The following is a 12,720-nucleotide window of genomic DNA, read 5'->3' as shown; positions in this document are numbered from 1 at the left end:
GTGCTAAAATGTTTTCATCTCTTGTGCCATTGTTTATGGTTTTCATTAGAGTATGTGTTGTTCTGTGAAGCTTGTGTTTGTTTGTTTGTTTGGGCTACTTGGTATTGTCGGTTGTAATAGCTACGACATTGTCACTTGAAAAATGTTTTGAATTTAACTGGTTTTGGTTTTGTGGTTTTAGTGTGTATGGTATATGTGCATGTTTATGTGAATCTGTGAGCTAACACATACATAGAAGCCAGAGGTTGACATTGTATGTCTTCCTCGGTTGCTTTCCACCTTATCTTTTGAAACAGGGTCTTTCAGTGAACTTGAAGCTTATTGTTGGGATTTTGTAAACCCCACCCCTCAATTACCTGGCAGTAGCCAGGTATGCTCTGCCCAGTGACCTGACACTATAAAAGGGGCTGCTTGCCCCCTCCTCTCTCTCTTGGCCTCTCTTGCCTCCTGGCTCTCTTGCTCTCTCAACCCTATCCCTTCCCTTCCCCTTCCCTTCCCCCCTCTCTCTCCACGTGCTCATGGCCGGCCTCTACTCCTCTATTCCTCTCTCTCTGCCTCTACTACCCTCTTAACTCTCCCATGACCTGAATAAACTCTATTCTGTACTAGACCACTGTGTGGCTGGTCCCTCAGGGGGAAGGGATTTCCAACATGGACCGCCCCCCCCAGGAATCTCCCTTGCCCCCAGGCCTTGCCGCACCTCCATGGGCCATATGCCTCCCACTCTCTTCATCCTTCCCCTAACATTGGTGCCAAAACCTGGGGCGTCATCTTTTCACAACATTGGTGCCCTGTGACTTTTCCTTTCAGTGACTTTTCCTTTCATTGATGCCCCGTCATCTTTTCCTTACACTTATTGGTTTGGCCAGGCTTGCTGACCACTGAACTCCAGAGATTTGCTTGCTTTGCAACACACTGTGTTATTGTTGCTTTTGTTGTTTTAAGACACGGTCTAACTTTGGAATCCTAGGTGGTCTGGAACTCTCTGTGTAGAGCAGACTGGCTCAGGAATAAGGGCCTTATCGCCATGCTTGGCCTTTTGTGTTTGCTGGCGATCCAAACTCAGATCCTTACAGTTGTCCATCAGGCACATTACCAGCTGAGCCACCCTCCCCCCAGATCTTAATCTGCTATAACACTCAAAGGGATGTAGGTAAGTGCTCTTCTTTTCAACAGGGTCTTACGTACACTTCTGGTTGTCCTGTAACACTGTAGCTCAGGCTGCTCTGGAACTCACAGATACACCTGCCTCTTGAGCTGAGATTAAAGGCATGTGCCACCGTACTCAGCCCAACAATATTCTCTTTCTAACAAAAACATCAGCACTTGGTGGTTTTTAGACAGAGTCTCTGTCTCTAGCTCAGGCTGGCCTGGACCCCACTATATCCAAGACTTACCTTGAATTCACAGCAATCTTCCTGCCTCTAAAGTGTAAAGATTACAAGCACGCGCCATCACACCCACCTAACATTATTTGTTACATTTGTTTGCTTGTTTGTTTGTTGTATGTTGGGGAGTAGAAGGGTGCTTGTGTCCCGGCATAGAAGTCAGGGACAACTCTTAGGAGTCAGCCTTTTTTTTCCATTATTACGGGTTAGAGTCAGACTCCAGTTGTCAGGCTTGGGAGCAAGCTCTTTTACTTGCTAGTCTCCAGCTAAGTTTTAAAAAAGAATTCTTTATTCACATATTTCCAGGAAATACTAATTTCATGTGGCTGAACAGATTTTGTCAGGGAGAGTATAATATTGTCAGGTTTCTTAGGCACGTTACTCTGTCAGGGTCTCATGGAGATTTGGGTGGCTGGACTGCTCAGCTTTTTCTACCATAGAGCTCTTCCTCATCCCTTAGTCTTTTCTGCAGAACTCTTTTTACAACTTTATTTAAAAAAAAAAAACCAAAAACAAAACAGAGATACATATATAGGTATTTAAAAGCATATATATTCACATATATTTTAGTGTAAATATATGTGAATATATTTTTTACAGTACTTGATTTTTTTAAAGGTTTGATAATATGCATTGAAATCTCACTATTTACAAAGATCATAAAGTATATATGTATAACAAAACGTAACATGGAAATAGGCAAAGTTTTTGGTATGTAAAGATTAAACATAATGATTTTAACTACTAAAAATTGCCACAAGGCTATCTCCTTAGCTCTTGAGTTATTAATGGTTTAAGGTCTAGGTGTATCCCACTCTGAGAGGGTGCTATACACTTATTATTATTATTATTATTATTATTATTATTATTATTATTATTTTCTAAGAAGGACTGAGGCTTCTACTTTTTGGCCTTTTTTTGGGGGGGGGGGGCTTCATATAGTCTGTGAGTTGTTTTCCTGGGTATTCAGATCTGCAGAACTCTTAACGTTAGCAACAACAATCATATTAGTAGTTATAATGGCAAGCCACATTCATGGCTTCATGTAAGCCCACTGCCTGCATTTCTGTATCTTCATTTCTATAATACCATGAATCAGGTATTATTAGTTGTGTTTTACAGAAGTAAGACTAAGGCATAAAGACCACCAACTAACTAGAGAAGGTTAGAGCTGGGAGTTAATGGAACTTTCATGCATTCCCACTGTAAGAACATGGGTGCTTGCAAAGCAGTTTGTGAGTGCTGACCCAGAGGCTCTGAGTAGCAGCAGTTGTGGATTATTGTGTCAAACTCTGCCTACTTGGACCTAGGGGTTCCAAAGCTTGAGAGGCCATCCATTTGGCCAGGGCCACTGTGCCTGTCATAAAGTGTGCATGGCTTGTTACATGCCAGTGAGAGCAGGTAGGAAGCAGTGTCACCCTGGGCTTTTGACTAAGAAGACAGGATCGCTGTCAAGGTGTAGGACTGTTTATAGCAGTTTGAGTATGAGTATTTTTCTAGGGAAGGGTGTATGTATAGTTTCATTTTATAGTCAAAGGAGTCTGTTGTCCAAAATAGTTTTTAAAAAAATTATCCCTTTTGGGGATAGAGAGATTGCCTAGTGGTTAAGAAGCACTGTTCTTTCAGAGGGTCTGGGTTCCATCCCCAGCACCCATGTGGCAGTTTACAAGTATCTGTGACTCCAGTTGCGGGAGCTTTGGTGATGTCTTCTGACCTCTGTGGGTGTCAGCACATGTGGTGCACATCTGTACACATGCAGGCAGCACACATCAAATAAGTCACATTTTAAAAGTTATCTTTTTAGCTGCTGAAAGGTTAAAGTTATTTTTAACTTTCTAGTATATAGCAGGTATTCATAAATCTTTTACAATTATTTTCATATAAATATATACATATATATACATATATGCTACTGAAGTGCACTAAGCACTTCATTACCCAGTATAATGTAGTATAAGCCCTGTCATTACCCAAAATAGAAACAGAAAAAGATGAAGTAGCAGACATTTTCATTTAAAATTTTTAATGATTTAATTTTATGTGTAGGATGTTTTGCCTGCACTATTTGTGTGTAGCACCCTCAAAGGCCAGACATCATCCCCCCCAGGGACTAGTGTTTGTGAGCTGCCATGTAGGTGATAGGGATTGAATTCAGTCCTCTAGAGAAGGAGCCAGCATCATCTGTCCAGCTCCGCGTTTTCATTTTAAAATAGAAATACTGAAATACTGTGTTATTTACTTTAAAAATCCCAGCTTTAAGTGCAAATTTTAAAATCGTTCATTTAGAAGATATTACTTTTAGTTTTTGCTTTTTGGTTTTTGTTTTGTTTTGTTTTAATGTGAAAAAAAATCTCACGGCTCTCTTATCTTTTAGGCCCTAATCCTGGAAGGAAAGATGGGATGTTTTCAGAGTCGTCTTTTAACTCTCCACAGGGTGTAGCTATAGCAGATAATGTCATCTATGTGGCCGACACGGAAAACCACCTTATAAGAAAGGTAATCTTCATTTTAAGTTAAAGTTTGAATAGTTCTAGTCAAGATACCCTGATGTTTATTAGGAGTCCAAGGGCATCCTTGATTACATACAAGTTGGAGGCCAGGCTGGGTTACATGAGACCTGTATTAATAAGAAGAAAGGATAGGAGGGAGGGAGGAAGAGAAAGAAAAAAGATACATTAAGGTTTCAGAAGAATTCTCTGTCAGTATACTCTTACAAATTTGGACTTTATTTCTAGAGAATTTTTTAAATAAATGGAATTTATTTAAACAGTGCTTGGCATGCTTCATTTATTCTGTCTTTGTCACAGGAATGATATGACTGTTATATTCCATTATAGATAACCTAGTTTTCATAAACATTTCCTACCAATACTGATATTGATTATATAGTCCACTGATCATTAAATGATTGATTGTCAGTTTGGACAATAACTAATAAAGTACATATAATCTCCCTTGTTAAGCGATCACAGTGCATCCAATACTTACTTTCACTCAACATTGGTGTTATCTTCATTTGACAAAGTTCTCACATAATGCACATGTAATAGCAAGTATGTATCTAGAGTGTACTGAAGTCTTAGTAAAGGCATTGTCTTTTCTTTGCTGCTGAGTAGGCCTTTAAATGTCCAATAGATATTTGTTAAGTAAGTATATTACAAGTTATATATATTTAATGAAACATTTTTGTGTAGATTTAATTTTATAAATATATATTGTAACTTAAAAAATTAAAGAGGATGTGGGGGTTTTGTTGTTGTTTGTTTGTTTTAGTCTTGGGAACTTCGTAGACACTTAAATATGCTGATATACTGTTATCAAGTTAGGCAGGACACTTGCTTGGTTACTAAGCCCTATTTTGTGTGGAACTTTGTTAACATTGCTGTGTAGGTTACAGAAAAATGGTGTGGTTTTAATTACTGAGCTCTTAAAAGTTGGTTCTTAGGCTGGAGAGACAGCTTAATGGTTAAGAGCACTGACTGCTCTTCCAAAGGTCCTGAGTTCAAATCCCACAACCACATGGTGGCTCACAACCATCTATAATGGGATCAGATGCCCTCTTCTGGTGTGTCTGAAGACAACGACAGTGCACTCACATAAAATAAATAAATAAATCTTTTTTTAAAAAGTTTCTTCTGAATAATTTCTTAAATTTGATTTTTTTTAACTTATTCACTTTACATCTTGCTCACTGTTCTCTTTTCACTCACTCCCTTCCACAATCCTTCCCCCATCCCTTATCCTCCTTCCATTCTCCTGTGAGTGGGTGAGGGTCCCGCTGGGTATACCCCAACCCTGGCACTTCAAGTCTCTGTGTGGCTAGGCTCCTCCTCTCCCACTGAGGCCAGGGAAGACAGCCCAGCTACAAGAACAAATCCCACTTACAGGCAACAGCTTTTGGGATAGCCACCCACTCCCCTCTCAGTTGTTCAGGACCCACATGAAATCCAAGCTGCACATCTGCTACATATGTACGGAGAGGCCTAGGTCCAGCCTGGGTATGTTCTATGGTTGGTGATTCAGATTCTTGAGAGCCCAAGGGTCCAGGTTAGTTGGCTCAGTTGGTCTTATGAAGTAAATTCCTATCCCCTTCGGGTCCCAAAATCCTTCCTCTTAGTCTTTCATAAGAGTCCCCAAGCTTCATCCACTGTTTGACTGTGGGTATCTGTATCTGTCTGAGTCAGCTGCTGAGTGAAGCCTCTCGGGACGTGTTCCTGTCCGCAAGCATAACAGAGCATGATTACTAGTGTTAGGGATCGGTGCTTGCCCATAGGATGGGTCTCAAGTTGGGCCTGTTATTGGTTGGAAATTCCCTCAGTCTCTGCTCCTTAAGCAAGTAAAAGATCTGTATGACAAGAACTTCAAGTCCTTGAAGAAAGAAATTGAAGAAGATATCAGCAGATGAAAAGATCTCCCATGCTCATGGATAGGTAGGATTAACATAGTGAAAAAGTGGTCTACACATTTAGTGCAGTTCCTATCAAAATTTCAACCCAATTTTTTATAGACCTTCAAAGAACAATTCTCAATTTCATATGGAAAAAACAAAAAACCCAGGAGAGCCAAAACAACTTTGAACAAGAAAAGAACTTTGGGGGTAATCACCATCTCTGACCTCAAGCTGTACTATAGAGCAGTAGTGATAAAAACTGCATAGTATCAGTACAGAAATACTGATCAATGGAATCAATTCGAAGATCCAGAAACAAACCCACATACCTACAGACACTTGATTTTTTATATACAAGGCAAACAAAGCATCTATAACAAATGGTTCTGGTCTAACTGGATCTCTGCATGTAGAAGAATGAAAATTGATTCATATTTATTATCCTGCACAAAACTCAAGTCTATGTGGATCAAGAATGTCAACATAAAACTGAATACAGTGTATCTCATAAAAGACAAGGTGGGAATAGCCTTGAAGGCATGGGCACAGGAGACAACTTCCTGAACAGAACTCCAATGGCTCAGGCTCAAAGATCAACAATTGATAAATGGGACCATAAAATTGCAAAGCTTCTGTAAGGCAAAGGACACTGTCAATAGGAAAAAATGGCAACCTACAGATTGGGAAAGGATCTTTACCAACCATACATCTGACAGAGGGCTAATATCCAAAATTTCCAAAAAGTTAAAAAATTAGTTATCAACAACCCAAATAATAACCCAGTTTAAAAATGGGTACAGAACAAAACAGAATTCTCAACAGAGGAATCTCAAATGGCCGAGAAGCACTTAAAGAAATGTTTAAAGCCCTTAGTCACCAGGGAAATGCAAATCAAAGTGACTCTGAGATTCCATCTTAGACCAGTCAGGATGGCTAAGATCAAAGCTCAATGGACTGGAGAGATGGCTCAGAGGTTAAGAGCACTGACTGCTCTTCCAGAGGTCCTGAGTTCAAATCCCAGCAACCACATGGTGGCTCACAACCATCTGTAATGAAATCTGATGTCCTCTTCTGGTGTGTCTGAAGACAGCTACAGTGTGCTCATATACATAAAATAAATAAATCATCCTTAAAAAGAAAAGAGAGTTGTGAAATAACTCTGAAAACAGCATTAAAAAGAAAAAAAAAAATCCTCAAGTGACAGCACATGCTGGCCAAAGGGAAGACTTCTCCATTGCTAGTGGGAGTGCAAACTTGTATAACCACTTTGGAAATCAGTTTGGTGGTTTCTGAGAAAACTGGGAATAGTTTTACCTCAATACCCATCTATACCCAAAAGGTGCTCCAACATCCCACAAAGACACATGCTCAACTATGTTCATAGCAACTTTATGCGTGCGTAATAACCAGAAACTGGAAACAACCTAGATGTCCCTTAACTGAAGAATGGATAAAGAATAATGTTCTTTGGGGGTTATTTCTGTAATTGTCAGAGTGTCACAAATGTCTGGTGGTTCACTGTGGTAGTGAGATGTCACCAACATTCAGAAATGCTTGTTCTTTATGAATTGTGCCCAGTCCTCCTGCTTCACAAATGTAGTTTTTGAGTATTGGAAAAGGTGCTGCATTCAAATGCCTGTTTATTGAAGTAGTTTAACCACATAAATACTGGCTTTTCTACAGTCAGGGTCCATTCTGAATGACGTGACTTAAAGCATAGTTTCCTCCTTTCTTTTTCCCACAGAAATAGTTACTATATTTTATTTTGAAGACCTGTCTAAGCTCATCACCCTCTTATATTCACACACAAAAATATCATTGTTCCATGAACACCCTGTCTGTGTCTAGAATAGTTTTTTATTAATCTATAGAGTTTACGTCTCCCTTTCCTCACTTCCCTCGCCATTTCTTCCCTCACACGAGCCAACTGTAGATAATATCTTAATATAGCACAGTCCTATGCACATGATTATGTTAATGACTTTACTGTGGTACATACTAGAAAGTTCATCCACTTAAGTATAGAACTTACTACTTTTCAACCAGTTCAATGCGCTTTGCAATCATAACTTCAAATTGTTTTTAGAATATTTCAGCTTCAAAATAAGAATTGCCTCACAAAAATAATTACCTTTTCCATTTTCAGGTAAGCAATTGCATATTGATAGGCCCTTACTGGGCCTATCACATAAATAGAGAAGAATCCTGTAATAGATGGTTTTTTCTTCAGTCTTGCTTGGTATTTTAAGTTCCTCTAGGGGTAGTATGTGGGAAATTTGTTCCTCTCAGCCACTAGGAAATGAGAGGGAGAAATTGAATATGTGCATGGCAAGTCCTTTATAACTAGGCTTCTAAGACGTTGTATTTCAGACACTCTGTATGTTCTGTTGGAACCGTTCACATATTGGAAGCAAAAGTAACATTCATTAAATAAAAAATGTACTGAATTTTTTATAGATAGACTTAGAAGCTGAGAAGGTGACAACTGTAGCTGGCGTTGGTGTTCAAGGAACAGATATGGAAGGGGGCGAGGAGGGAGACAAGCAGCCCATCAGCTCCCCATGGGATGTTGCACTTGGGACCTCAGGTATGGAGCTGAACAGCACATGCTGATGGTGAAAATAAGATCTTTAAAAAGTCCTTTTCTGCTGGGCAGTGGTAACACAAGCCTTTAATTCTACTCTGAAGGCAAAAGCAGGCAGATTTCTGGGTTTGAGGTCAGCCTGGTGTACAAAGGGAGTTCTAGGACTGCCAGAGCTACACAGAGAAACTCTACTTTTAAAAACCCAAAACAAACAAAAAACAAAACAAACAAACAAAAAAACTTTTCTAATTTTTTAATTAAAAATATTCTTGAAATGTTTAATTATGTAGCTTGTTTTATATATTTGTACTTATGGCTTAGAGTTTGCTGGTTGTTTAAAGCAAAGGAAACCATAATATATACAAATGGAATACATTATATGTAACGTTACATTATATTTTTTAAAAAGGTAAAAATGGCTGGTTAACTGGCTTACTCATGGATTGAAAGGTAAAAATGGGCCTGCATCTTCTAATTGATGTATTTCTAAATATTTGTAAACTGACAAGTTTGTGGTTTCAGAAACTAAAGATTATTCATGAGCTACATACGACTTACTATCCTTCTTACTCTAGGTGAAAAAGAAACAGATGTGAAAGAGAAAGCTACCTTATCTTTTTTACTCCTGAAAAATGTCCAAATATGGAAGTAGGATAGCATCTTCTGATTAATTAAAAAACAATACCGTAAAGAGTTAGACAGGTGCTGATAACAAATGAGACAGGCTGTCCTTATTGTGCCGTACTGTCCTTATGAACATAGTAAAGGAAAACCCATTGTTCTTATCATCAGTCCTCAGTGCTGAGGTGGCTTTGTCTGTAGCTAATATTTGACATAGATAAAGTAGAGTCCATGGGAACTAGAATTTGAAACTAAGTGGTCCGTGTGATCTTGGCTCGTTCGATGACTTCACGTTGAGAATTCTTTCTCTACTTAGGGCCATCTCTGAAGAGAAGGGAAAATATGATTCCTGTTTGTGTTGTTGTTGGATTGATCCCTAGGGAATTTAGAGACAAATTTATCCTCAACAAAGTGTGATGTCACATGACCCATTTTATAATATTAGGGCACACACATCTTTCTTTTGTATTCTTGTTGGTTGGTCCTTAACATTCTTATTCTAAGTTCTATGTCATTAAGATTGTTTTTTTTTTTTGTTGCGTTGGAAGCTCCAGGGATTCTTTGTGAAACTGAAGTAGATGAAATTAAGTAGACTGACTACCTCTTCCTGGAGCCAGTTGAGCCTGACTGTCCATCTAGCCCAGTGGTAGGGACACCTTCCTAATGTGCAGCCCTTTAATGCAGCTCAAAGGGGAACTGGCTTCTCTGTCCTGAGCACTTGAAGTCCTCAAAGCCCACCTACATGGTGACACACTTCCTCCAAGGCCACACCTCCCAATTGTACTATTCCCTGGGCCAAGCATATTTGAACCACCACACCAGGTATGCCTTTTTCTGATCTGAGAAAAGCTTGAACTTTCCTTTTAGAAGATACTTTGACTTCATAGGTACCTTGGATTGATACATACTTTCTGAGCAGTGTGCTCATTTTTCTCTTCATCTTTTATATGTAAAATGTGTTTTTTCTCTGGTTGCTTTCAAACCTTTGCTTTTGGTTTCAGCCATTTGGCTGTTAATCCTGAGTTACCCAGCCTGACTGCTGTGGTTTGGTGTCGTCTTGTTCTGTAGTTGGGTGTCCTTCACTGTTTTCAAGGAATCATCTGGCATCTCCGCACATTCTCACTTTTTGTTTCTGTCTCTCTGATCCTTCAGATACTGAGCTCGCCTTCCTCGTGCTATGTTCCAGAGCCTTGGCCCATTTCCGACATTCCCTTCACTTCCCTTTCCTTGTTGCAGTAACTGCTCTTGATCTGCCTCCAGGGTCACTAATTCTTTCCTTGGCTGTGTCTGTCAGCTGATGGCCCTGTTTTGAAGGATTCTTCATTTTCAGTATCATGCCTTTAAAGAAAAATGGTATTTCTGCTTTGCTCTTGGTTTTAGGTTCTGTCTCTACACAAGTTTCCATCTGTTAGGAACACCGGCTTCCTCGTCTCTGTCCTTACAGATAAATCGGAGCCTCAGCCCAATGCTAGTGAATTTTGTGCTTCAAAAATGGATGTTGTGGTCATCCACATCTCCTCTTTCTCTTCTCCTTTTGCTTTCATGTTTGTCTTCTCTTTACTAAATATTTGTCATTAACCTTGAATAGAACTGTACAGACTGAGATAAGTAATACTTCTGTCATGATGGGGAACTGAGTCAGTTTGGATGGAAGCTATGCTTGGTTGGGTTTTGTTATTGCTAAGATTATTGTGTGCTTAGGAGCCTTCCAGTTCTTCTAGTTGGGCTGGTTGAGTGGCTCCATGGTGGGCAGTGGGTGTAGCTGCCTGGGGGTCTTCTTGGTGGCATTCTTTACCCTCAGGGTTCTGTTCTGTCATCCCAGTACACAGAGCCGTATCCTGGTTGTTTCTGTGTGCTTGCCTCTAGGACAGACCTTTGCTGTTTAGTATGTTGCACTTGGCTGTCCTTGGCACCCCACAGTCTTGGGGAGACCTGCATTCTGCTCCCCCAGCAGAAGTCCTTCACATGCAGCAGGGAACTTCTCTGCTGTTCTCCTGTAGCTGTAGTCAGTCTTCCTGAGCCCTGGGTGACACATCACTGCTTTTCCCTAGAGGTACAAGACAGCTTTATGAGAGCTTTCAGAATTGTGGAAGCCAATGTCTACACTGCAGGTTTCACAGGGGCCAGCAAGAGCGTGTAGTCAGTGTTTCCAAGCTGGGCTATGAGTGTTTATCAGATTTCTCTTATTGAAGTTATTTATTCCTATTTTAAAAAATATTTTAGTAATCATTGTTGATAATTATGTTTTACCTTTTAAAAACTTTATCTAGAGAGTAGAGGGAGTAAACCAGTTTCTCATCTTGGAGTAGAAAGCTATAGTTACATATCAGCATCTCAGCATGGAAATGAGCATAGGTACACTGGCTAGTGTGGCCAGGTTGTCTCAATCCACCAGCCACCCAAGTAATGACATGGAGACTATTAATCATGAAAGCTTTGGGTCTCAGCTGCCTACCTCTCTGTTAGCCCATAGAATTTAAATCAACCCGTTTATACTAATCTGCATTTTGCCACATGGCCTGTGATCTCTCTTTCAGTCCCAGTCCCTGTGCCTTCTCCCTGTCTGACTGGAGAAAGTCCCTTTACCTGATTCTTTCCCAGAGCTCCTATCTCCGCCTAGAACTTAGGCCTGTCCTCTCCTATCTAACTATTGGCCATTCAACTCTTGATTAAACCAATCAGAAGGTGCCTTAGGTAGGTGAGGAAGGACAGAGATACACCTTCATATAGTCTACAGAAGTATTTTCCCAGCAGGCTAGGGCTGAGTACAAGGACCAGAGGCAGATGCAGGGAGGAGGGAAAGTTTCAAGCAAAGAAATAGGCAGGGCAGGCTCTCTTCCATAGTACTTCCATGCTTACCCCAGCACTAATGAGTCAGATCAGTGAAGAGCTCAAATTCCAGGTCTAGCTGTGCAGATTTTAACAAATCCTTAACCTCTCTGAATTTTAGTTCTTTTATAAAATGAAGATGATGGTAATAGGACCACCCAAGATCAGTACTGTCAGCAGCATGTGTTCTGGTGTTTTTTTATATCCCTCCCTGCTAGTTGGTTCTTAGAAGCTCCAAAAAACCAAACCCTAAATTAATATTACTCTTACCTCACTGTTCTAAAGGGGGTCAGTGTACAGAAGCCAAGAACAGACAAGGCCCTGCACTTTGTGACAGCATACCTTTATCTTCGCATGTGCAGGAGACCGACCGCCTGAACTACACTGACCTACTCAGAGAACCAGACAGACGTAGACCTCCCAGTCAGATGTGCACCAGCAAAGCTCTCCTTTGCAAGAACAGGCTTAAAAACTACCAAACTTGAAAGTAAACTTTGCCTGAATCACCCGTCCTAGCATCTCACCTCTCCTGGGTCATAGCTCTCCTTTTGTTTGGAGTCAGGGTCTTGCTTGTGTGGTACACACTGGGCTGGCACTGACGGTGTGACCCAAACTCTGATTTTCCTGCCTCTGCTTCCTGAGTGCTGGGCACACAAGTCTAAGCCATGCCAGCGAAAGCAGCAATGCATCAGTTAAGATGTTACCCCGATGGTGCCTTACTTAGATCAAGGTCAAAAGGGTTCAAACTCATCAAATTCTTTATTCATTTTAAATGAAGAGCCAACAGAATTTGCTCGTGAATTGTATGTGGCCCATGAGAGAGTTAGTAGGGGTGACATCAGAGTTTCTAACCCAAGAAGCAAAATGGGGAGCTGGCTGTTCCTAGTGCCATAATGGTGACTGCTGAA

The 12,720-nt window shown here is 40.4% G+C and overlaps 1 protein-coding gene across 1 annotated transcript in view; it reads left to right on the top strand.

Moving 5' to 3' along the window:
* Positions 1-12,720, top strand: part of NHLRC2 (NHL repeat containing 2) — a 47,679-nt gene that overhangs the window by 20,810 nt on the left and 14,149 nt on the right. Inside the window, exons 4-5 of the mRNA XM_080913291.1 lie at positions 3,763-3,884; positions 8,236-8,365. Coding sequence (XP_080769417.1) covers positions 3,763-3,884; positions 8,236-8,365 — 252 coding nt within the window. The remainder of the gene's footprint in view (positions 1-3,762; positions 3,885-8,235; positions 8,366-12,720) is intronic.

Source organism: Micromys minutus (genome assembly GCF_963924665.1).
Source record: "Micromys minutus genome assembly, chromosome: 2".
Classification (NCBI taxonomy): domain Eukaryota; kingdom Metazoa; phylum Chordata; class Mammalia; order Rodentia; family Muridae; genus Micromys; species Micromys minutus.
This window is presented reverse-complemented; position numbering and strand designations above follow the sequence as displayed.